Below are 23,336 nucleotides of genomic sequence, written 5' to 3' on the forward strand. Positions count from 1 at the left end.
TCTTGGTCTTGGTAAGGCCTTTGTGAAGATATCTGCAATTTGATCTTCTGTCGGGCAGTACTCAAGTCGTATCTTCATATTTGTTTCCGCTTCTCTGATGAAGTGGTATTTAATTGCTATGTGTTTTGTTCTACTATGATGTATTGGGTTCTTCGTCATTGTGATAGCTGATTTATTATCACAGTTGATTGTAGTAGGTCCACTTTGTTTCTCTCCCATATCTTTGAATATCTTTCGAAGCCATATAGCTTGACTTGTTGCTTCAGCAGCAGCCACATATTCTGCTTCAGCTGTTGATTGTGCAACAGTTGCTTGCTTCTTTGATGCCCAAGAGAATATTCCCGATCCAAGCGAGAAAGCATAGCCTGAGGTGCTCTTCATGTCATCTTTTGATCCTGCCCAATCACTATCGGTGTAGCCAATGATCCTTGAGTTAGTCATGGTTTTGTACCATATTCCAAACTCCTTTGTGCCTTGTAGATATCTTAAAATTCTTTTCCCTACTCCATAATGAATCTGACTTGGCTTTTGCATGAATCTTGATAGAAGACTTGTGGCATACATAATGTCTGGTCTTGTGGCTGTGAGATATAAGAGACTTCCAATCAAACTTCTGTAGCGTGATGCATTTGTTTCTTGTGCTCCATCATCTTTTTGTAGTTTCTCATTTACCACCAATGGAGTAGCGACAGGTTTACAATCATACATCTTGAACTTCTTCAATAGGGCTTCAATATATTTCTTTTGAGAGATAAATATGCCGTCTTCTTGTTGTTTCACCTCTATACCGAGGAAATAGTTCATCAACCCAAGGTTGGTCATCTCAAATGTCTTCATCATGTCTTCTTTAAATTCTTTCATCATCTCCAAATTGTTTCCTGTATAGATAAGATCATCGACATATAAGGAGACAATGAGGTGATACTGACCTTGTGCTTTAATATATAGTGTTGTCTCACTTTTGCTCCTCCTGAATCCTTGATCGATGAAGTATTGATCAATCTTGCTATACCATGCTCGAGGAGCTTGCTTCAAGCCGTATAAGGCTTTTTTTAGTCTTAGTACTTTGCCTTCATTGCCTTTATTGATGAAGCCTTGAGGTTGTTCAACATAAATCTCTTCTTCGAGCACTCCATTTAGGAAGGCTGATTTGACATCTAGTTGATAGATGTTCCATCCTTTTTGTGCTGCTAGGGCTATTAGAGCTCTTATTGTATCTAGTCGTGCGACTGGAGCAAATGTCTCATTGTAGTCGATTCCTGGTTGTTGTGAGTATCCTTTTGCGACCAATCTGGCCTTATGCTTTTGTATAGTTCCATCAGGATTGAGCTTTGTTTTATATACCCATTTCACTCCAATGATGTCTTTTCCTTGAGGACAGTTTACGAGCTCCCAAGTGTTATTCTTCTCAATCATTTTAACCTCTTCTTCCATAGCCTTGACCCATATTTCTTGCTTTGATGCTTCCTCACAGCAGTTAAGCTCAATCATGGCCATATTGCAGGTTTCGTATATGTCTACCAAAGATCTTACTCGTCTTGGAGTGGACTCTAGTGAAGAATCTTCTAATGGAGGTGGAGAAGGCATACCTGAAGCTTCTGCCTCTTCTTGAATTTCTTCTTGATATTGTTGCACTGGAACTAAAGTGGTGCTTTTAACAACTTTTTCTTCTTCCCAATTCCAAGAAGCATTTTCATCAATTTCAACATCTCGACTAATGACGAGCTTTTTTGTTTGTAGGTTGTAAACTCGATAGCCTTTTGATTGTGTGCTATATCCCAAGAATATTCCTCGTATAGTCTTGTCTTCAAGCTTGTGCCTCCTTTGATCAGGAACATGTATGTAGCAAATAGATCCAAATACTCGTAGGTGTTTGGCTGATGGCTTTTTTCCACTCCAAGCTTCAATAGGAGTCTTGTCTTTGACTGCCTTAGTTGGACATCTATTTAAAATGTAAACTGCAGTGTAGACTGCTTCAGCCCAAAAAGTGTTAGGCATACCTTTCTCTTTTAGCATTGATCTTGCCATCTCCATGACTGTGCGATTTTTTCTTTCTGATACACCGTTTTGTTGTGGAGTATATGCGACTGTGAGTTGTCTCTCTATGCCTTCATCTTCGCAGAATTTGTCAAACTCGCGAGATGTATACTCCTTTCCACGATCACTTCTAAGTACTTTTATTTGTTTTCCACTTTGCTTCTCAACAAGGGCCTTGAATTTCTTGAATATTCCAAAGACTTCTGACTTTGCCTTTAAGAAATAAACCCATGTCATTCTAGAGAAGTCATCAATGAAGAGGATGAAGTACCTGTTGTTGTGATGTGAAGGCGTCCTCATTGGTCCACAAACATCAGTATGGATCAACTCTAGTAAGTCTTTAGCTCTCCATGCTTTGTCAGTCGAGAATGGTAATCGATGTTGTTTACCAAGGAGACATCCTTCGCATGATTCTTTATTCTCTTTTAAGCATGGAAGATCTCTCATCATGTTTTTCTTATATAGAAGCTTTAAGGCATATGTGTTGAAGTGACCAAATCTCCTATGCCAAAGCCACGAGTCATCAACTTCTGCCTTCATGGCAATATTAGTTCCAGGTTTGAAGCTTATGGGAAAGCTTCTATTTCTCTTTTCCATTTTTACTTGGCCAATTTCTGTCTTTCTACTGTCATAAATTTTGCATGTATCTTTCTCAAAGTGGAGAGAATATCCATTCTCCATCATTTGACCAATACTTAAAAGATTTTCTTTAAGATTGGGAACCAATAAAACATCCTTGATGAATTTCGTACCTTTCTTTGTCTCCACCATGACAGTTCCTTTGCCTTGAGACTCCACTGTGGTACCGTTTCCTAGTCGAACTTTGACATTGACAGATTTATCAATGTCTTTGAAGATGCTTTGATCTTTGGCCATGTGATTGCTGCATCCACTATCCAAGTACCAACTTTCTCCTTCGTTAGGAGATTCTTGATTGGCATAAAATAGGCGTTGCTCCTGATTATGTTCTTCAGCAAAGTTTGCTTGATGCTTATTTTTATTACGACAATACTTCTCTACGTGGCCAAATTTCTTGCAGTATTGACATTGAGGTTTTCTATGATGCCAACAATCTTTTTCCATGTGACTTGTCTTTTTACATATGCCACATGGGGGATATTTTCCTTGATGAATCATAGGGAAGCTTCTAGAATTTTCTTTATTTCTAGAAATTTCTCCTCTACTTTTATTTCCTTCATATTCTTTATTCTGAGACCGTAATTTTAGTTTTGATTGAAAGGCATTTTCGACTGAGTCTTCTTCATGCCTTTTCAATCTTTGTTCATAAGCTTCAAGAGAGCCCATTAGTTGTGTTACTGACAATGTGGCCAAATCTTTTGTTTGTTCAATCGCAGTTGCGATTGCATCATATTTTTGGGGAATAGAAATTAAAATTTTCTCAACGATTTTTTTGTCAAGAATAGTTTCCCCATAGGCTCTCATCTGACTAACTATTTCCTTTATTCTAGAATAATAATCTTTAATGGTCTCAGATTCTTTCATTCTTATTAATTCAAACTCTCGTCTTAGAGAATGAAGTTTAACATTGCGTACCTCATCACTTCCTTGAAACTCTTCTTGTATTGTGTTCCAAGCTTGCTTTGCGTTTGTGGCACCTATTATTCTCGGAAAGATTGTGTCATCAACTGCTTGTTGAAGAGCAAATAAAGCCCTTGAATCCTTCTGTTTGTTTTCCTTCAACTCCTTCTTCTGAGCTGCAGTAAGAGCGGAAGTGTATTCTGGAATAGTGAATCCCTCTTCTATAATGTCCCATAAATCTTGGGAGCGAAAGAATGTCTTCATTTTGACACTCCAAAATTCATAATTTTCTCTTGTGAAAATAGGTACTGGAATTGATGATGTTTGATTGGTAGTGGCCATAGGTTGAGAAAATATTTTGGAAGTAGTATAGAATGAAGTTCTAATTTTTTTGAAGTAGTTGAAAAGTTTATCTACGCCCAGTAGATGACCGAACGTAGCTCTGGTACCACTGATAGTAATTCAAGGTTGTGAAAGGGATAGTTGAAGGGATAGAGAAAATGTATAGAAAGTAGAGTGTGAAAGTAGTAGTTGGAGAAGTGTATTTGTAGTTGAGAGTAGTTGTATTGGATGTTGTGTTAGTTGTTCTTGATGTTACAAAATGGTAGGATACATGGGTATTTATAGTCCCATAGATTATTCTAGAAACTCCTAGCTAGAACTAATGCAAATACTTCTAGATTTTTCTACATAATTGAATGTTCTTGATTTTTCTTTCTATCCTAGGCTTTTCTCCAATACTCTAGAAGTTTCTTTACATTTCAATAACTCTATCTTATATTTTTTTAGATTCTTCTAGAATTTGCATTATACTTTAATACATCAAAACATCATTTTACTCACATTTCACCACCCATAACATGAGCTTAAAGATAACCGTGTCATATTTTGGCAAGTGTATCTTATATTCCTATATCTAAAATCTATTTCATGCTCATCCCTCTAATTTCTCATCACTAACTAATCATCCAAATATCTTTGTCATGTACATGAGTTATACTGGCATATCTGTTGTTCATATTTGTCCATTGAAGAAAAGGCAACATCATTAATATTACAATGCCTGTTTGGTGAATCCGTTCCAGACGTGTTTTTTCTGCGGAAGAAGTCTGATGAGGGACCAAAACACATCTATCCTTGTTACATGTCGGTTGGCCTGTTCCACAAGGAAATCAAATCAGTGATTAGCTTTAGGCTATGTTTGACAATTATAAACAAGATGAAGGTTGCCATGGAGTGTGGTGATATGCTGTAAAAGAGTGTTGGAACAACCCTTTTAAATTTCCCAATAAAAAATCTTCATTTTTATCAACAATTAATATGCTCATTTCATGTCAAATTTACATATATGAAGATGTATGTATAAAAATAAAACAGAGTAGAGATATCGTTTGTGTAAAATATTTGAAGTCTTAACAACTTACCTCAACTATAAAGCGTGCCCATATCTTATTAGTCTCCCTAATTTCCATGTTTCCCTTCAAGATACTAAATCCAAAGCCACCAATGGTGTCCACTATCTCAAGGAAGGAGCCCTGATCTTCATAAAGCATCTGCAACAAAGTAATTTCTTACTTCCATCAAATAAAAAAGTGTAGACATAATACATTATCATATTCTTACCTCTATAAGCATTTGGCCAGGTGGGTTCATATCCTCCACAATAATTGGGCACACCACCACTTCTGTCTTTTGCCTTCTCAATGAGCTAAACATACAAACATGATGATGATGGTGAAGAAATAAAGAGTATAAGAATGCTTAATGTTTTGTATTTTTTGTCAAGAGAGGGTAAAGCTCTCTGATCAATTACCTTAGGCTCACTGGGCTCTTGCAGCTTGTCTGCATACCTGGTAATGCTTTGTAAGAATATCATGTATCTGATGGTTCGGTCTAACAAAGAATCTATGCTACACTGCTTCATCAGCACAGCATTTGTTAATATATTAAGATTCTGAATAAATTTGATGCAAAACACAAGGTTGGTTGTTATGATGAGGAGGATATACCTTTCCACCATTGGGAATGATCCCTCTCAACTCTCCAATGCGGTCTTGAATCTGCTGACGATCTTTGGGTCTCGGTCGAGTTGTTTCACCTGGCCTAGCTCTTTTCCTCGTGACCTTATTGTGTTGCACCACCTTTTGAGGCCTTCCTACTCCTTTCTGTGACTTTGACAATATTTCTTTCTTTTGATCACTTTCAAATATTGTCTCATGCTACCCAAGAAACTGTCTTCAGAACAATGCATGGCTGTAATTGAAGTGTTATGCTCAGTTTGACATGTGAATGGAACATCATCAATACCAATCAGACCAAAAGATGGGGAATTAAATCCTAGTGACTCATCCCACGAAGTCACTGTTCCATAAATGCTGTGGTCTGAATGGGCTAACAAATGGCCTAGATCAGAATGCGGGATATCCGTTGGACATCCTATGTGGTGTTCAAATACGGCTTCAGCTTCTACTGCTTGGTCACAAAGATAAGAGAATCCATGCATCGGCGTCGTTCCTTCTTCCACAAGAATCATATCCATGGAAGGGAAGGAATCTTCAAGACTTGGATAGGAACACGAATTTCCCAATACCATTTCAGAGTTCTCACTATCAACACATTTGAGATTCCAATCATATAAATTTTCACAATCTAGATATAGATCCAAACCCTCATCTTCTATTCCCCTCAACAACCTTTCTGTTTGTTCCACAAATTTCACTCTGTCCAAAATCTGCAACAAAGAAACTACCGTAATCCACCACGGAAACAAAATTTCGAGACAGCATAAGATTTACGAGGAATTTAAAAGATATATTAGTATATAAATTAAATGCTGAACTAGCTGAACTAGATTACGAATAAGTGCTTGTATGGCCAACAAGGTTTAGGACAAGCATGGCGAGTTCAAAACTATAAAGCAACTCAAAGCCATATGAATAAGAAAATTAGACAACACGTGTAGAGCAGACTTAAGATTCTTTAGCTTCTGCTTCAAATGTCAGATACAAGCCTCTTAATAGTACTTCTTATCCATTAATAATAGCTTATTCTTAATCCAAGTGAGCATGGGCAGGAGATCATAATTAAGCATGACAAGTTCAGGCATTTCAATGATGCTAACCTTCTTTCTGGATCCAAATTGTACCACTCCCCAGGCTTTAACAGATATCATCACAACTGTCTGCATATAATAGATGGTTAAAGCACAATGATCAGGACTTGAAAGAAGAATACTATAGACAATTAAGTATATTTATTTAATATGTGATATTTAACCAAAGAAATTATGGGATAGAATATGAATAAATCTGAAGCATGGAGGTTCCTTTCTTGGAGTTTGATGGTACCTTTATCCCGGACAAGAACTGTGGATGCAAACCAAAATCATCCTGCACAAAGAAAGCAAATTTTCAAGTGGGCAAAACTTACAAAAAGAGGAGATGAGATGTTAAAAATGGTAACCAATTAACATTAAAAAAAGTACCTCACACATTTGACCATCTGACTCCACCCATCTGTGCTTGCCGGTCAAAGCAGCATGACCAACAATTCTGCATATGACATAACCACAAAAATCACCCCTTTGTATTTCATTCTTACATTTTATATGCTTTTAGGATAATAAAAAAATTATGCTATGAGTTAAGAACAATATTGAGTGTACCCTTCACCCAGCGAATGGAATTGTGGAACTGTGTTTACAATCTCTTCTCCCAATTGATCTTCACAATATACATCTTCCATGCGTAGCATCCTGGAGGTAAGTGATCACTCTCATGTTAAAAACTAAAAATAATATACAAATAACAGAACAAAAGGAAAGAAAAGGCTTACAGGGTATTTTGAGGATGAATGCGCCACAAAATGACGTAGGAGCAGCCATTCACAGCACAAAGCGTCTTCAGCTTGTTCCTTACACTTGTAACATCATGAGGCTCAACCATTGCCATTTTATTTGCCACTAACTAAAGTGTTACCAACAATATATCTTTGAAAATTAATCAATGGTGATAGATTTGTGAGTGAAGGAAGGAACCACTGTGCAAACACTAACGCAACAAGATTTCCAGTGTCAACCACAGCAAAGTTACTAAGGAAAGAAAGAGAACAGATCAACGTGTTGTTTTGTTGTTGGGTTTGGTTTCTTTCACTTTTCACTTCATTCATTTGTTTTGGCATATTTGTTTGTCTTTTCCTTGTTCCGATATCAATCAAATATTGGCATTCATTTACAATTATTAAAAGGAAGATTCTTTCTTCTTCGTATCAACATTAATTGAGTTAAGGTCAATAAATTCAACGGTAAACGAACAATTACTCTTATGTAATTTGAAAATCATTGTGGTTGTTTCATCAGCAGGTAATACGCATTTAGTGTGAAGCACTGAAAGTTGGTAAGGGAATATTGTATTACATTTACTCTCGTGCGTGTATAAAACTCCATTATTATGAATTAAAGAAAAGCATGGAAGTGATATAATTTAGGAACATTAAATTTACGAAAATGATTTTTTGACTATTCAATTTTGACAGTAAAATAATTTAGGAACATTAAATTTACGAAAATGATTTTTTGACTACTCAATTTTGACAACTTTCTCTTACAACTTTAAGTAGCATCTTTCAAATAGTTTTTCATTTTTCTATTCTCATTTTTAATATTTCAAAACTACTTAAAAAAGACACATCATATTGTAAAAAAAAATTATCAACATTTAGTAGTCAAAAATATTATTGTCTTTAAATTTGAGTACAACGTAATCATAAGTTGCCAAACACTGCAACTGAGTTTTATGTAAAACTGAATTGTTATATAGGTAGCCTAGGGAGAGGATATTCACAGAAGATGACTTGTTGTAGTCTTGTCATAGCTAAAAGGAGAAACTTATTTTTAGCCTTCCAAACGATATCCTTATAGGGTGGTCTCAAGGGTCTACTTACAAGCTCAAAGAGTCATTTCTCTATTCTTCTAGGATAATGGACCTTGTAAGATAAGGCACTACATGATTGGAGAATGTGGAATTTGATCTCTAAGTTAGCGTTGTAGGGGATAAAATAACTTATCTTTCTTGTCCATTCTTAAAATATTAAGGTTACATGAAAGTTCATTTCAATAATAAAAAAAATAAAGGTGAAATATGTGGATTTAGTTCTTTTAATCATATTTTGTTAGGTGTATTTGATGTTTCGTACGCATCTCAATATTGTATTTGAGTTGTTCATATTAATTGACACATCTTTGTTTTAATGTTAAATTAAATATTATTATGAAACGCGTTTGATAGAACTGTCAAAACGGGTAATTCGACTCGATCCGGCTCAACCCACCACGGGTTGATAATTTAGTGAGCCAACCCAACCCGACTCACTTTTTAATGAGCCAAAAAAATTCGAACCCGACCTGACCCACTACGGGTTGGCGGGTTAAACGGGTTAGCTCACGGATTCACTTAATTAAAAAAAATACAATTTTTTTATTTATTTTTCAGTCAAAACTAAATTATAATTCTAATTAAAATCTAAATAAACTTTAATAAAATTCAAATACAAACCAAAATGAACAAATACAAATTATTTATGTGTTGGCTAAAAATAACAACCTAACATGACCCAAATGTAAAGTTCAATTTAATAAAAAACACCCGTGCGACCCTTTTATTTGCGGGTTGGTGAGCCAACCCGGCTCACCACGGGTTCAACCCGAATGAGCCGGGTTCTAAATGAGTCGGGTAAAAAATCAACCCGTATTAAAATTTATAAAAGAATTTCAATCCAACCCGACCCGAATCTGTGGTGAGACGGGTTGACTCGTGGTTTCCAACCCATTTTGACAGTTCTAGCGTTTGAAATGTTAAATAAACTTAAAAAAAATTTGATTAAAAGAATTAATTTACATATTTCAAAAGATAAATGACTAAATTGATTCAAAATTTCAAAATAAATTAATTATAAAATTTATTAAAAATTAAGGGACAAAATGGTATTTAACCCGTAAGATTTAGATTATTTAAGAAACCGAATCATCTCTTTAGACTTCAATTTTATAAATAAGCTTAAAGGTTATTCTAAAGTTAAAAATTTCGGATTGGAAACGTGACAACTATTCTTCGCCTTCTTCCTTTTCAGTTTCATTTTCTGGTTAATCATGCAGTCTTCAACGCTGCCTCCCATTGACGCGCCTCCTTCTGTCATCGCCTTCTTCCTTCGTTTTGTCTGCGTCGTCAAATGCCATTGTTTTTTCTTTTATTCGGTTTATACTTTATTCTAAAGATAAAATTCGAAGTTTTAAAAATAATTTGAATCGTAAAAATATTCTGTAAACCCTAAAACAATTGTCCATTAACTATAATGGATTATTTGGTAAACATAATCAATTAATTTTATTTAAAGAATTTTGAAACATAAATGTTAGATTATATAAAAAATATTATAATTGATTGAATAAGATTATCTTTAATCACATAATTATTAACAATATAAAAATACTTTTGCAATACACTTCTTAGATTAGTTTAATAATTTTATTTGAAAACATTCTTTTTTCAATCAAATACATATCAAAACAAATTCTACTCTAATTTATCTCTCACCTATATTTCTGTTCCTGTATATTTCTTTCTCACTATCTCTTCCTTTTCATTGAAGAATAAATAGTTACATTTTGATTCACAAACGTAAATAAATCAATTATTCAAATGATCCACATAAAAATATAATATAATATTAGGTTGTATAGCTTATATTAAATGTACTATTTATTTGAATTTAAGTGTCTTCAAAATTACATAATTACTAGTTACATTTTTTTTTCTAATCTTAACTCGTTATTATTTTTAACCATAATTTTGTGATTGTCACTTTTATTTTTATATAAGTATTTATATTATATTATATTATATATATATATATATATATATATATATATATATATATATATATATATAAATTTCTATTTAACTTATTTTATCAACAAATGTTTTTTATGTCTATTTTCTATTTTTAAAGTATTTAAACTTGTGCGTTATGTGCAATTTTTTTTTTTGTAATAACTTTTTATTATTTTAATTGGAAAATATTAATTCTAGACATAAATTTTGATAGGAAATATTGGCTCGTAATTATACAATTATCAATTATCAGTAATTATTTTCTTACCAAATATTATATATATATATTGTGAGTAATTTTGATAAGTTTAAAATTATTTTTTTATAAATTGTTTGTATGTGTTAGTAATTATGAGAATGAAAAGCACATGGGGAATTGTACAATTTTTCTCATGATAGGACTTACATCATTATGGTTATGGTGATAAGAGAATATTGATCCCATGCATTGCCTTCAAATGACAATATAATTGCCTAATGTTAGTTGAAAGGTGAAAATTATAATAAATGAACATATGTTATGTGTATTGTTCAAATCAATATGTATGGTGCAAACATCACTAAGTTTTAATAAAAAACAAATATTGATATGTTATTGTACAGATCTATTGTAGTAGTTTGTAAATATTTTCTCATTATCAAATATTATATATAAAATATCTTGGCATCATGTTTTCATGGCAATGAAACTAATAGGTTTTATCAAGATACAGAAGCAAAATTACGGGCAAGTAATGCACTTTTTCTCTTGTAAAATCTTCAAACAAAATTAGAAAGGATTCTTTTGTTCATGTCTCATAGTTTCATCAACAAAAATCTAAGAAATGAAATGAGAATGCATTCAGTATAAAAGAACTTTCATTCTCCTTTTTTTCCATTGAACATTATCCACATGTTGTGATCTTTCGTAATTTTCACGATGGGTAAACACCACTTGTGACTTGTGTTGATGATTCAAAGAAAAAAGTGTTTAATTTTCTCACTTCTTCAATCATTGGATGTGAGATTTTCCAGTGAAGGAATATCATTTATCATCTTAATTCATCATTTGTTCTAAATAAAGAGTTACTCATTGGAATTCCTAGTAAATCTTTTATAATTCATCATTTAACTTCAATATTTTAACTCCTCATAGTGTATTCTTTTATAAATCTTTAGTTGGAGAAAAACTGCCGTAAAAAAATGAGTACAAAAAAAATGGAAAAAATAATACAGGAAAAACGCTATTTAAATAATTTTTTCTATAAATGGTTCAAAAATATAACAAAATATACTTTTCATAAACTAAAATTATAATTTAAACATAAGTTAAATAAATATTTAAAAAATGGGTTAAATATGTTTTTGATTCCTTAACCAAATTTTGTTAAGTTTATTTCATGTTTCAAACACATTTCAAGATAATTTCTTAGCTAGAATTGAAGTAGAGATGTGTTAAACACCGTAAACAACTCAAATGTTACTATGAAACATGTTTAAAACATTAAATAAACTTAACAAAATTTGGTCAAAATGATTAAATTCACACATTTATAGAGTTGAAAAACTAAATTGAATCAAAATTTCGAAGATGGACTAATTCTAATTTTTATTTAAAGTTAATGGATAAAAACATATTTGACGGTTAAAAAATTTATGTGATTCTTTTTAAATAAGTTATTTATATATTTATAGATTAGAAATTTGTTCAAATATATCTAAATGTAATTTGTGACTACCTCAAGGATGATATTTTTTTAGTTTTGGAGAACATGCTGGCTTGGTCGAGTTGAGCCAAAATCGATTAACAAAAGTGATTAAATTTGTTTTAAAAGGATAAAATTACATTTAAAATGTATTAATTTCGAGCTAAACAGTTCTATAATTATATATATATTTTTAAATGAAATACTTTTAATTTATTTTTTCACACTACATACTTCTTTTATCTTTATTTCTATATATATATATATATATATATATATATATATATATATATAGAATCTCTATGCTTATTGAGAGTATAGGACATATGTTATGTGACTTGATAATCACAAAGGGATAAGACAATCCATTCTTCCATCATAATAACAAAATTTTCTGAAGAGAGAAGATGATGTTAATGCACCAGTGCAGGAAGGCCTTTTGGCAGCGGTTATTTTTCATATTCTGCACCGGTTCCCGGACCGAGGCATATTGGGGCGAGGCCAAAGGAGGATAGCCTTTGGCCTCGGTCGTAACCCAAGGCCATAGAGACCCTCTTCTGCCTCGATTCCCATGTACCCGAGGCCATATGTCACCTTTTTGCCTCGGTTCTGGTATGAACCGAGGCCTAATCCTCCATCTCATAATTAGGGTTTCCTTGTTCTACATTTTAGGGTTGTCGTCGCCGCAAGGGGCTGCAATGTCAGGAGGGTTTCGCGTTGGAGATGTGCGCTGCGGTTTCTCATTTAAGCGCGGCGATGATGGTTACTGCGTTTTGGCTTGATTCGTGGTGGTTTAACGTTCTGATCTGCTTCATGAGTTTTGTGGTGCGCAATTTAGGTTCAAAGTGCAGGTGGCTTCGTTCTGCTCCAATGGTTGCGATTTGCTTCGCATCTTCGTGTGCTTGGTGGCAGCGTGATGGAGACGTGAAGACGCGGGTGGACGCAGGTGCTGGCAGCGTTGAGGGTGGTGGACGGCGGCAGGGGGCTCGCGTGGTGGTCTCGCGTGGTGGTGGACGGACGCGAGACGAGACGGCGGCAGGGGGCTCGCGTGGTGGTCTCGCGTGGTGGTGGCTGGACGCGAGACGAGACGGCGGTGGCAGGAGGCTCGCGTGGTGGTCTCGGGTGGTGGGCTCGCCGGAAGTCGCGGAGAGAAGAGGAGACAATGACTGGCCGGAATTTGCAAAGAGAAATGCAGGAGCAGCTGGCGCGCGCGATAGGAAGAAAGGGGTTCTGTTTTTTAGCCCTAATTAAACCATATGGCCTCGGTTCAATTTAGAACCGAGGCATATAACACCTATTTTGCCCCGGTTCCCTAAAACCCGAGGCATATAACACCTTTGGCACCGGCTTTTCCCCAATTGAAGCCTATAGGTCCCAATGTCAATGGCATTTTTGAAATTTCTGGCAACCTTTTTGGCTTCGAGCCTCCTTAACCGAGGCCTATAACAACTTTTGGCACCGGTTTTTTTTGAACCGAGGCCTATAACAGCATTTGGCACCGATTTTTGTGTGAACCGAGGCCTATAAGTTGTCTTTAATTTCAAAATTACCACCGCACCGTTATATGTTTCGGTTCCTTGCCAACCGAGGCCTATAAGGCGAGGTAAAAATGCAATTCTGCACTAGTGATGCATGAATCATCTTTGATATATTTTAAGTAAATCATTAGTTGAGGGGTATCTAGGTTAAATTAAGAGGAGAAGACAATTGAGTATTGACGATAAAAGAGTAAATATTCTCATTCCGGAATGAGAATCTTGACTCTATTTACAACATCATTACTCCCTTTTCATTACTTCCTCACTCTTCCACCTCCAAAAAATGGTACCACAACAAAGGAATGTGATGCATCACAACATCACACTTTGCCTTTCTCTTCCTCTTTCAGAATCTCATCATTGTCAGAACAATTTAACTTAAAGAAGCCAAGTTTTTGGGTCCATCTACTTCCTTATTTTCTAAGTATAATATATAACAACACCTTTTCTTCATTTTCTCTCTCCCGTTGTGTCTGTTAAGAATATTCAGAATGAGTCTTAATTATATCGTTTGAGTTGAGATATAATGATATGTGACTTTGTTATACTTTTATTGTATGAAAAAATAATGTTTATAAATTATTTTTTACATAGACGTGTGAAATATGAGAGATTATTTAGATGTACCTCCTATTCATGTTCAGAATCTATATGTAAAAAAATTCTTAATAAATCCTTTTAAGAAAAAAATTATAATTTGAAATTAACTAATATACAAAGTAAAAATAACGTTATAGAAAATATCTTTTACAAACTAGTTTATGCATTTAAATTATAAAATAATGATTTATTTATTTTTGTTGGAGTTCTTTTAAAGAAAAATACTGTAAAAATTCGTTACCAATAGTATATAAATTGTTTATATAAATAATTATCACATCATTCTCAACTTAAAATCTTAAAATTATTTTTTTATATATTATTTAATTTTCTTATTTTTATTTAATAATTGATATTTGCTTTATATTTAAATTCCTCATTCTTTAATAAAAAGTGTTTTTACCTTGTTATTTGAAGAGGAAGGTGTAGGTATAGGTATAGGTGTGACAAAAGTAAGGAAAGAGAAAATAGGAGACATAAACATGACGGAAAGTTTTGGGTTTATTAGTGATTGAATTCAATTTCGCAAGGAATGGGAATGGAGAGGAAAGGGCAATAATTTTGTTCCCGTTGGGAGGCACATGCTTTATCATTTAAGAGGCAAGTCAATGCCATCAAACCACAACTTCTCAATTACGTTCACCTTCCATATGGCTATGCTTTTGTGTTTTGTCCACCTTCTTTTTATATAAAGGTTAAAATATTTTTTTCCCATCGTCAAATTTTATTAAGGGTTACATATGTTTTTGTCCCTTAACTTTTAGTGAAAATTGGATTTATTCTTCGAAACCTTGGCCTAATTTAGTCCTCAAACTTTAGAAATGTTTGGATTCAGTCCTTTTAACCAATTTTTTAAAAGTTTAGTTACTGTTTTAAACAAGTTTCATGAGAGCATTTGAGTTGTTTACCCTGCTTGACATATTTTCGTTTCAATGTTAGCTAAGAAACTGTTTTGAAACACATTTGAAACGTCAAATAAAGTTAACAAAATTTTGTTAAAAGGACTAAATCGAAACATTTGTAAAGTTAGAGGACTAAAGGTTTTAGAGAGGGACTAATTTCAATTTTCACTGAAAGTTAAGAGACCAAAAACATATTTTACCCTTTTATTAAATTAGTCATAATTTTGTTTTTGTACTCAAATAAATCATAATTTTTGTCAATTTTGTTCAATTTGGTCATGTTTTGCTAACATCGTTTAAATTATTAACAACCATGAACACCTGCCACGTGTCACTTCGTGGGTCTTTTTTATTTATTTATTTTATTTTATTTTTTCAAAAGGTCCACATGTCAACCAGCAGTGTACCACGTGTCAGAGTTAATGTTTTATATTCAATTTAGTTCCTATATTCGTTATTTTTTTTCAGTCTAGTTCTAATCTTTATTAACATGAATCACTTTTGTCCCTCTCCAAATTGAGATCAAACTTAACTTTTATATTAAAATTCAGATTTTTTATTAAATATATTAAAATTCACATCATTATAACTTTTATATAAAAATTAAATTTGGTCCCAATTTTAAAGGGACAAAATTGTTTAATTTAAACAAAATTGAGACTAAATTGAACAAAAATAACAAATATATGAAGTAAATTGTGTCAGGTTTATAAGGAGGGGGTATCACTGGGGAGAACGACACCAGCGGAAGCTGCCCAACCACGAGTACTCCTTTTAGGACCATACTGGTACTGCACTCGTCTGAGCCGGTATTAACCATCGGCTCTGATACCACTTGTCAGGTTTATAAGGAGGGGGTATCACTGGGGATAACGACACCAATGAGATCTGAGCCAAACCACATAAGGCATTGACACCACTCTCAACCCAAAACCTTAAGGCAATGGGTTTATGGGTCTTTATTCTTATATAGTGCTCTACTTTCTCATTTCTGGTCAATGTGGGACTCAGACTTACACTTGGATTCCTAACAAATTGAATATAAAACATTAACTCTAACACGTGGCACATTGTTGTGTTAACATGTCGACATTTAAAAGAAATTAAAAAATATTAAAAAAATAAAAAAATTACAAAGTGACACGTGTCAGTCATTGTTCATTATTGTCAATGATTTAAACGGTGTTAACAAAGGACTAAATTGAACAAAATTGACGAAATTCTGGACCTATTTGAACATAAAAAAAAATTATGACTGATTTGACAAAACTTGACGAAAATTGGAACTAAAAAGATATTTTAACCTAAAAAATATATATGGGAGAAATATAGTATACAGAATAAAAATATAGAATTAGAAATAAATAGAATAATATAATGATATAATAATATATTATTATGAATAGAATTATACATAAATAATAATATTAATATTAATATGAATATAAATATTAATGTTAGTTAATGTGAATATAAATATTTGAATATAAGAGTATAAGAATTATTAGAATTAAATATTAAATCCAATTTAAATATATAACCTTTATTTGAGATTTGAATGAACGTTATAAATGAATGTGACATTACTGCTATTGAAATGATTTAGATCAAGAAACCCCTTCTCGGTTTTCAAGCAAATTAAAATCAAAACCATTTCAGTTTCTAATGAAAAATTGAAGAAATTAAATTTTTTTAAAATTTAAAATTTTTAAATATATTTATACAATCTGAAATCAGAAATGAGAATGAAAAATATAATAGGTATAAATATAACAGTAAATTAAACATATATTAGTACACTTAAAAATATAGATGGTAAAATGAAATATAATTAAGTAAATAATAAAATTATATCAATACATAAATATAAATATATAAATAGTACTGTACAGTATGTCCAATCGGTCAATCGGCCATTACTAATCCCCAGGGGACCATCGGTCTCACGGATAAACGAACAACCATGTAGCATCATTAAAGGACCATCGGTCAAACGGTCGAACATAAGGATGTAATTGTACCCATGCCATCGGTTCAGCGGTAAAACAACAACGATGGACCCTCTGGTCCATCGGTCCATCGATAAAACAACAACGTTGAACCCATTGACCTCTTGAGCCCATCGGTCCACCGGTACAACAGCAGCGAGGGACCCTCTAACCTATAGAGCCCATCGGTTCGTCGGTACAACAGCAACGATGGACCCATTGACCTCTAAGGCCCATCGGCTCATCGGTTAGACAACAACAGCGGACCCTCTGACCACGAGGGTCCATCGGTTCATCAGTAGAACAGCACCCTCTGGTCCATCGGTTCATCGGTAAAACAACAACGATGGACCTCATAAAAACACCTGACGGTCGATCGGTAACACACATTATTAGCTTGTATAAAACATATCGTCATTAACCCAGCCAAGCGACCATCGGTCGCACGGTCATATAACAAGCCAACGATTATCGGATTAAACGAGTCACTAATCGTCATTAAGGGATCATTGGGCCGTGATTAAGAAACCCTAATTACAGGCCCATGTCAAAAGCTATAAATAGGACCCAAAGGTAGGTTGGTAAGCATCTTAATTGCGCATTTATTACAACGGATAATCTGACACACCGATCGGTCCCCTCTAACTTAAGCATCGGAGTATTTTAGACAGGTACCCCGATCGTCATCCCAACCGATCGAGCTAAGGAGTGGATTTTGCCGAAGTCATTAGAGAGGAGGAAGATATCACGAAGTGAAGGAGTTCTTTTAGTGGGCTCTTGGTCCTTACCCCGAAACAAGTACGTTATGATGTTAACAATTAAAATTAGAAGATAAAATATAATAAAGTTAATATCTTTCATAGGTTGTTTGTCTATTAGTGTTGAGAATTTTTTGATTATGTCAACACATAATTGGCCAACCAAGATTTTCTTAAACATATAACAATTTCTCATAAAATTGAAATTAAACAATTACACAAATGGTGTCTAAAATAAGAAAAGAAAAACAATAAAATAAAGACTTCATCAAAAGTCTGACAAACAAAACAATATGTTAAAAAAATTGGTTTTGTTATGAATTAATGGTCATCTATTGATTTGATACAGTTACTCATATGATTTGATATGATTGATACTCATATGATTTATTACTTAATTACTCTTTTTGTAAATATTTGTATTAATTATTTGATTTGTATCTTTTATGATTTACCATGTTGTATCTATTTATAAATAAAACTATTCCTATCAATAATAAGACACATAGTTGCTCCTCATTCTCTCATTCTCTATTCTTCCTTTTATCTTTTCTCTATTATTAGTTTATTTCATAATAACATGTTATCATGTTCCAACCAACTAAGGACTAGTGAAAGCTTTTTCTCTCCAACGACAGTTCGCTCTGCGTGTCTCAATCCAGACTATTTCTAATCCTTTCTTCATTTACAATTTTACCTTATATTCTTATTCTTGTGATAAGAATTGTTTGACTTTATCAATTTTTATCTCTGTCTTATTATTTTTATTTTGATTATGTGAGTGATTATTATTATTATTATTATTATTGCTTTTATGATGATTATTACTATTATTTTATGTACTAATTTTAAACCTGTCAAATCTTACAAATTTTGAATTTGTCATCCTTGATATTACAAGGAAGAATTACATTTAAATGCAATGGGTTTTGAGATACCATTAAAGAAAGAAATAAAGTATCTAAGCAACTGATTTACTCCTGCAACAACAATATTGTGAAAATAGATTTCACAAATATTATGAATTTATTTTATGCCTTTGTATGAACAAAACAATCAAGCTTTTGATGAAAAATCATGAAATCTATTTAATCTACTCCATTCCCAAAAGTGAATGTAGCAACAAATATTATGAATTTATTTATTTATTTAATGTCTTTGTATGGCTGAACAAAGCAATGAGATTTTGATAGAAAATCATGAAACCTGTCTAATTGGTTATGGACATGGTTATAAAGGAAATTTCAAAGACACATTTTGTCACTAGAAGTGGCACAATAATGTGAAAAAGGGAAACAAAAAATGTTAAAATATTGGCTATATATTATCATTACGATGGTAAAGGCCATTTGAGTTATACTTGTTGTATACTAAAGCATCTTACAAATAATGAGAAGAACATTGAAACACACTTTGCTTATGAAGATGGTGATTCTGATTATGGCCATATGGATACTACTCTTCTTAATATTATTATTTTCTTTGATAAACAAAATGGAATCATTGATAACCTTATTGGTTATGAGAGTGTTAAAAAAAATCTCATATTGTTATTTATGTTATGATGCATCCACCCCAAGGCTTATAGCTTGGGCCAACGTCTAAGCCCAAATCATACTCAAGGCCAAATCCATGGCCCACATGCTCCTAAAGATTCAAGCCCATCAAAGGCCCAATAATAAGAGACATGCTTAGAAGAATCCAAATGGGCTTGCCTCAAGAGGATCAAATTCATCATGTATAACATCCTAGCTGAAAATTACTTATTTAAAATAAATAGAAAGAAAATAATAAAACTGCATTTAATATTCAAACGCGGGAAATTAAAATCCAATGTCAACGCGCCAAGTATAACTAAAAACCGCGACGTTCAATTATTACAGACATAAACTGTTTATCAAAACCATTTCAAAAATAGTCCATGAATAAAACTAGTAAAACTCCCATAGCTGGTCCCCACTCCGACTCTACGCATCCACACACTCACCTGCATCATCATCTGCTCCCATGTAACAAGTTACATGATCATCACCAAACACACACAGATAGGGTGAGCTTAGTTAAAATAAACAACATAACATAATTAAAACATCTCCAAATTTTAACCCGTGTTAGTATTTCCCCTTCCTTAGTTTCTCAACTTTCAAACCATACGTTATACGCCTCTTGATTCTACAAACTTTGGTGAGTACACTGATCGACCTTTGCTGCACGAGTGTCTACTCGCCCCTCCGACTACAGGCCACCACCTAATAGTCCACATGCGAGAATAAATTGCCACGACCACAATCCGCGACCCCAAGTGGAGTTCCCCAAAACAAACCAAAGTCCATAGTTGTCCCTAGACTACCAAACTCAATAAGGTGCACTAATGAGGGTAATCATCTAAAACCTCGTCGTACGAGCCACGATCTCGCACACTCCACTGGACTTCTTAATCCACCAGGCTACAACCTCGAGTGGCCACGTGTTACCCCAATACAAGTTACACTCGTAATTGGGCCCCCAGCCAAAGCGTCACATCATGACACTCATCCAAAGTTGTGAAGAACTCTTCATCGAGAGCCAACTCTGCACCCAAAATCGCTTGGCGCGCCTCTCGTGTCGCTGGGCGGAACTTGGTTCCAGACCGCTTGGCGGGCCTCTAGCGCCGCCAGGCGCCAATCGTCTACCAAGGGCCCCTGCCATGTCATTTCCGCCTGGCGGAACCAACCCTACCGCCATGGGCCATGCACGTCCAGTGTTTTTGGTATCTATCGCTTGACGACTCGCCCCGCACCGCCAAGTGCTAGATCAGTAGCACAATGCTACTAGTTTTTGGCAATTGGATCAGGTCCTAACGGACCCCAAACACACAGGACGCAAACCATGACACACATACAATTATCCAGTCATAACATTATGATTGAATCACAAGGCATAAATTCAATCATGCCACCAACCTAATTATTATCTTGTCTATCATATTCTCCTCGCAACATGCAACAAAACTATCAATATTGCACATACACTTTAAAACAACACAACCAAGGAAGTATACAATCTAGCCACCTCAAAACACCAATCTCAATCATTCAGGCATATTTATAAAACTGATTTGCACTTTCACACACTTCACTTAGCATATTTCTCAATTAATAGCATACCATCCCCTTAAACAACAATGTACATTCTACTTCACATTCATCATATTACAAATTAACCAACCCATAACATTTAATCAACGACACAAGGTGTCCTCATTGCAGCTTCCAAATAAATACAATCCCTATCATGTTCAACATACAACTTTATTCAGTTTAAAGCATATATCCCAATTATCACATACTCATGCATAAATCATTTGATATCCAATGCTTGAGTTTCCTTCACCTCACTACCCCACTAATCCCTATCATACATACCAAGTTATCCATCATAACACCCAATACACGCAATCACAATAGAAACTCAAAATGATCAGTAGAACTGAGGTGTTGCCTGGCGGCAGCCTAGGCGCCGCCAATCGGTGCTTATCAAATTGGGTTCTGCCCAGATTTATTTCGATTCAGTCCTGATTCCCAAGCTCTCCAATCACAATACCCATTTTCATGCTGACATAATTTCACATGCACACATATGACAGAGTTCATACTTTATTCATATTAACATCAATTCCATAAAATAGTGCACTGATCATATACATAATTCATGCTTAATTATTTCCAACCCCAACATGAACCCTAATCAAAATTTCATTCAAGACTTCATGGAATTTCCACAGATTAAATAATTATAGATAAGTCTTGTCATGCCAATCGTATAAGTACAATAAAAATCCACTTCAAACACCACCACACCACTGATAAACCAAACAAACAAGGGAAAACTGGCAACAACGAATATGTCGCCTGGCGGGTCGCCTTCAGCCGTCAGGCGGTTCATAGGGATACGTAGAAAATTGGGATCAATCACGTGTGTCGCCTGGCGGCAGTTTATGTGCCGCTAGGCAGTTTTTGGAAAAATCTAGAAACGCGAAAAAGTCTGAGAATGGTAAGGTCATACACTTCAAGCATGATACATAATACATATTCATACGATAAAAAAATTAAAAACACACAATAGGAACTCCTCTAACCTGGATTCCTAGCACAATTTGCAAAAACTTGAATTCTCCCTTGATCCACACCAGCCTCCTTTGTTCTACCACCTTGCAACCTCCTCTCTCACTCTCTTCAGCCTGTGACTATTCTGGAAATTCTCTCCTCACTCTATGCTTCAATGGCAGCCTCACTAACTGTTTCTCACCCTTAATGGAGTCCTTAACTATGCTTTAATTTGGTTTGACGATAGCAAAACGAAATTCATTTAAAGGGAGTTTAAATAATGGTTTCCAGCCCTCCTATCTGCCTCCTAATTTGCTAGGGTTTTCAGACTCTTCACATTCATACCAAAAATTAATTTTAGAAAAAAGAAAGCTATTTTGCTTAAGCCAAGGTTTTAACACACAACCATCAAATTACCAAGTCAATGCACAACCATTCAACCAATTTATGTTTCGTGATAATTTCTATAAATTTAGAGTTTTATACTTTCTTATCACGCTCCCATAAACCTACTAATAAGCTAATGAGTTTATGGTAACAATTAATTGTACAATAAAGTACATATGACTTGAACCTAAGTCCTCTCACACAATAAAGTACTCTCAACCATTTGAGCTAGTACTTTTTCACGTCATAACAATTAGTATTTAATGTCATAAAGGCTTTAACTACTCGCATTTATTAAATAATTATTTATTTAATTATTTAAATCCCTCGGGTCTTACATCATGGGCTTCATATGTTGTTCTCATGGGCTAAAGAAGACATCAAAATATGAGAGCACATAGGATTAGAGCATTAGAATAGATTTTATTTTGGGCCACATGTTAGGCCATGTTCTAGAATAAAAATAGTAACGTACTTTGTTGTTTAGTCTTCAAATTGGGGTAATGCAAGCCCAATTAAACCTTTTGGCCGAGAATGTGCTTGGAGGCAAGGCTTGGTGCACCTTATTTACTTGGTGCATGCAAGGAAAGTGTGATTGCCACATGGCATTAGATCCCTTCCTCCTTTGCATCACACGACCCACCTTTGTGCTTCTTCTCCAAGCTACATCTCCATTTCATTTCATGCTACATTTCTTATTTCATTTGGCCAACCATGATTCCTATAAATGGGGGCATTCTACTCTTGTATTTGGTTAGTACTCCACCTATTGCCTCTAGAGTCACTTTGCTAGACTAGTTTCTACCAAGAACTCCTCTAGCCTCCTTCCCTAGAATATATTTCTCTTAAATTTTTACTCTCCATTTCACCTTAATCTTCAAGAGCCTCCAAGCTTGAATCCACTCCTCCATTTCCCTCCATTTCCACTGC

General features: G+C 34.2%; 1 protein-coding gene across 1 annotated transcript; it reads right to left on the reverse strand.

Annotated features, from left to right (window-relative positions):
• Positions 1 to 4,385: 4,385 nt before the first annotated feature.
• LOC114189024 (transcription factor EMB1444) lies at positions 4,386 to 7,679 on the reverse strand. Its single transcript, XM_028077723.1, has 10 exons — positions 7,411 to 7,679; positions 7,241 to 7,330; positions 7,061 to 7,127; positions 6,924 to 6,965; positions 6,698 to 6,757; positions 5,586 to 6,307; positions 5,390 to 5,491; positions 5,200 to 5,284; positions 5,001 to 5,129; positions 4,386 to 4,732 (listed from the first exon to the last, which is right to left on the reverse strand). The coding sequence occupies exons 1-6, from the start codon at positions 7,524 to 7,526 to the stop codon at positions 5,732 to 5,734; spliced, it is 951 nt and encodes a 316-aa protein (XP_027933524.1). The 5' UTR covers positions 7,527 to 7,679; the 3' UTR covers positions 4,386 to 4,732; positions 5,001 to 5,129; positions 5,200 to 5,284; positions 5,390 to 5,491; positions 5,586 to 5,731.
• Positions 7,680 to 23,336: the final 15,657 nt, after the last annotated feature.

This window comes from Vigna unguiculata, chromosome 6 (genome assembly GCF_004118075.2).
Source record: "Vigna unguiculata cultivar IT97K-499-35 chromosome 6, ASM411807v1, whole genome shotgun sequence".
Taxonomy (NCBI): domain Eukaryota; kingdom Viridiplantae; phylum Streptophyta; class Magnoliopsida; order Fabales; family Fabaceae; genus Vigna; species Vigna unguiculata.

What these genes read in the sequence shown, in the direction of transcription:
- LOC114189024 (XM_028077723.1), bottom strand. Translation starts at nt 7,526, where the DNA reads ATGGCAATGGTTGAGCCTCATGATGTTACAAGTGTAAGGAACAAGCTG. An exon ending in TTCCATTCGCTGGGTGAAGG is followed by an intron (nt 7,128 to 7,240) that starts GTACACTCAATA and finishes TGTCATATGCAG; the next exon opens with AATTGTTGGTCATGCTGCTT. An exon ending in AATTTGGATCCAGAAAGAAG is followed by an intron (nt 6,308 to 6,697) that starts GTTAGCATCATT and finishes TCTTTGTTGCAG; the next exon opens with ATTTTGGACAGAGTGAAATT.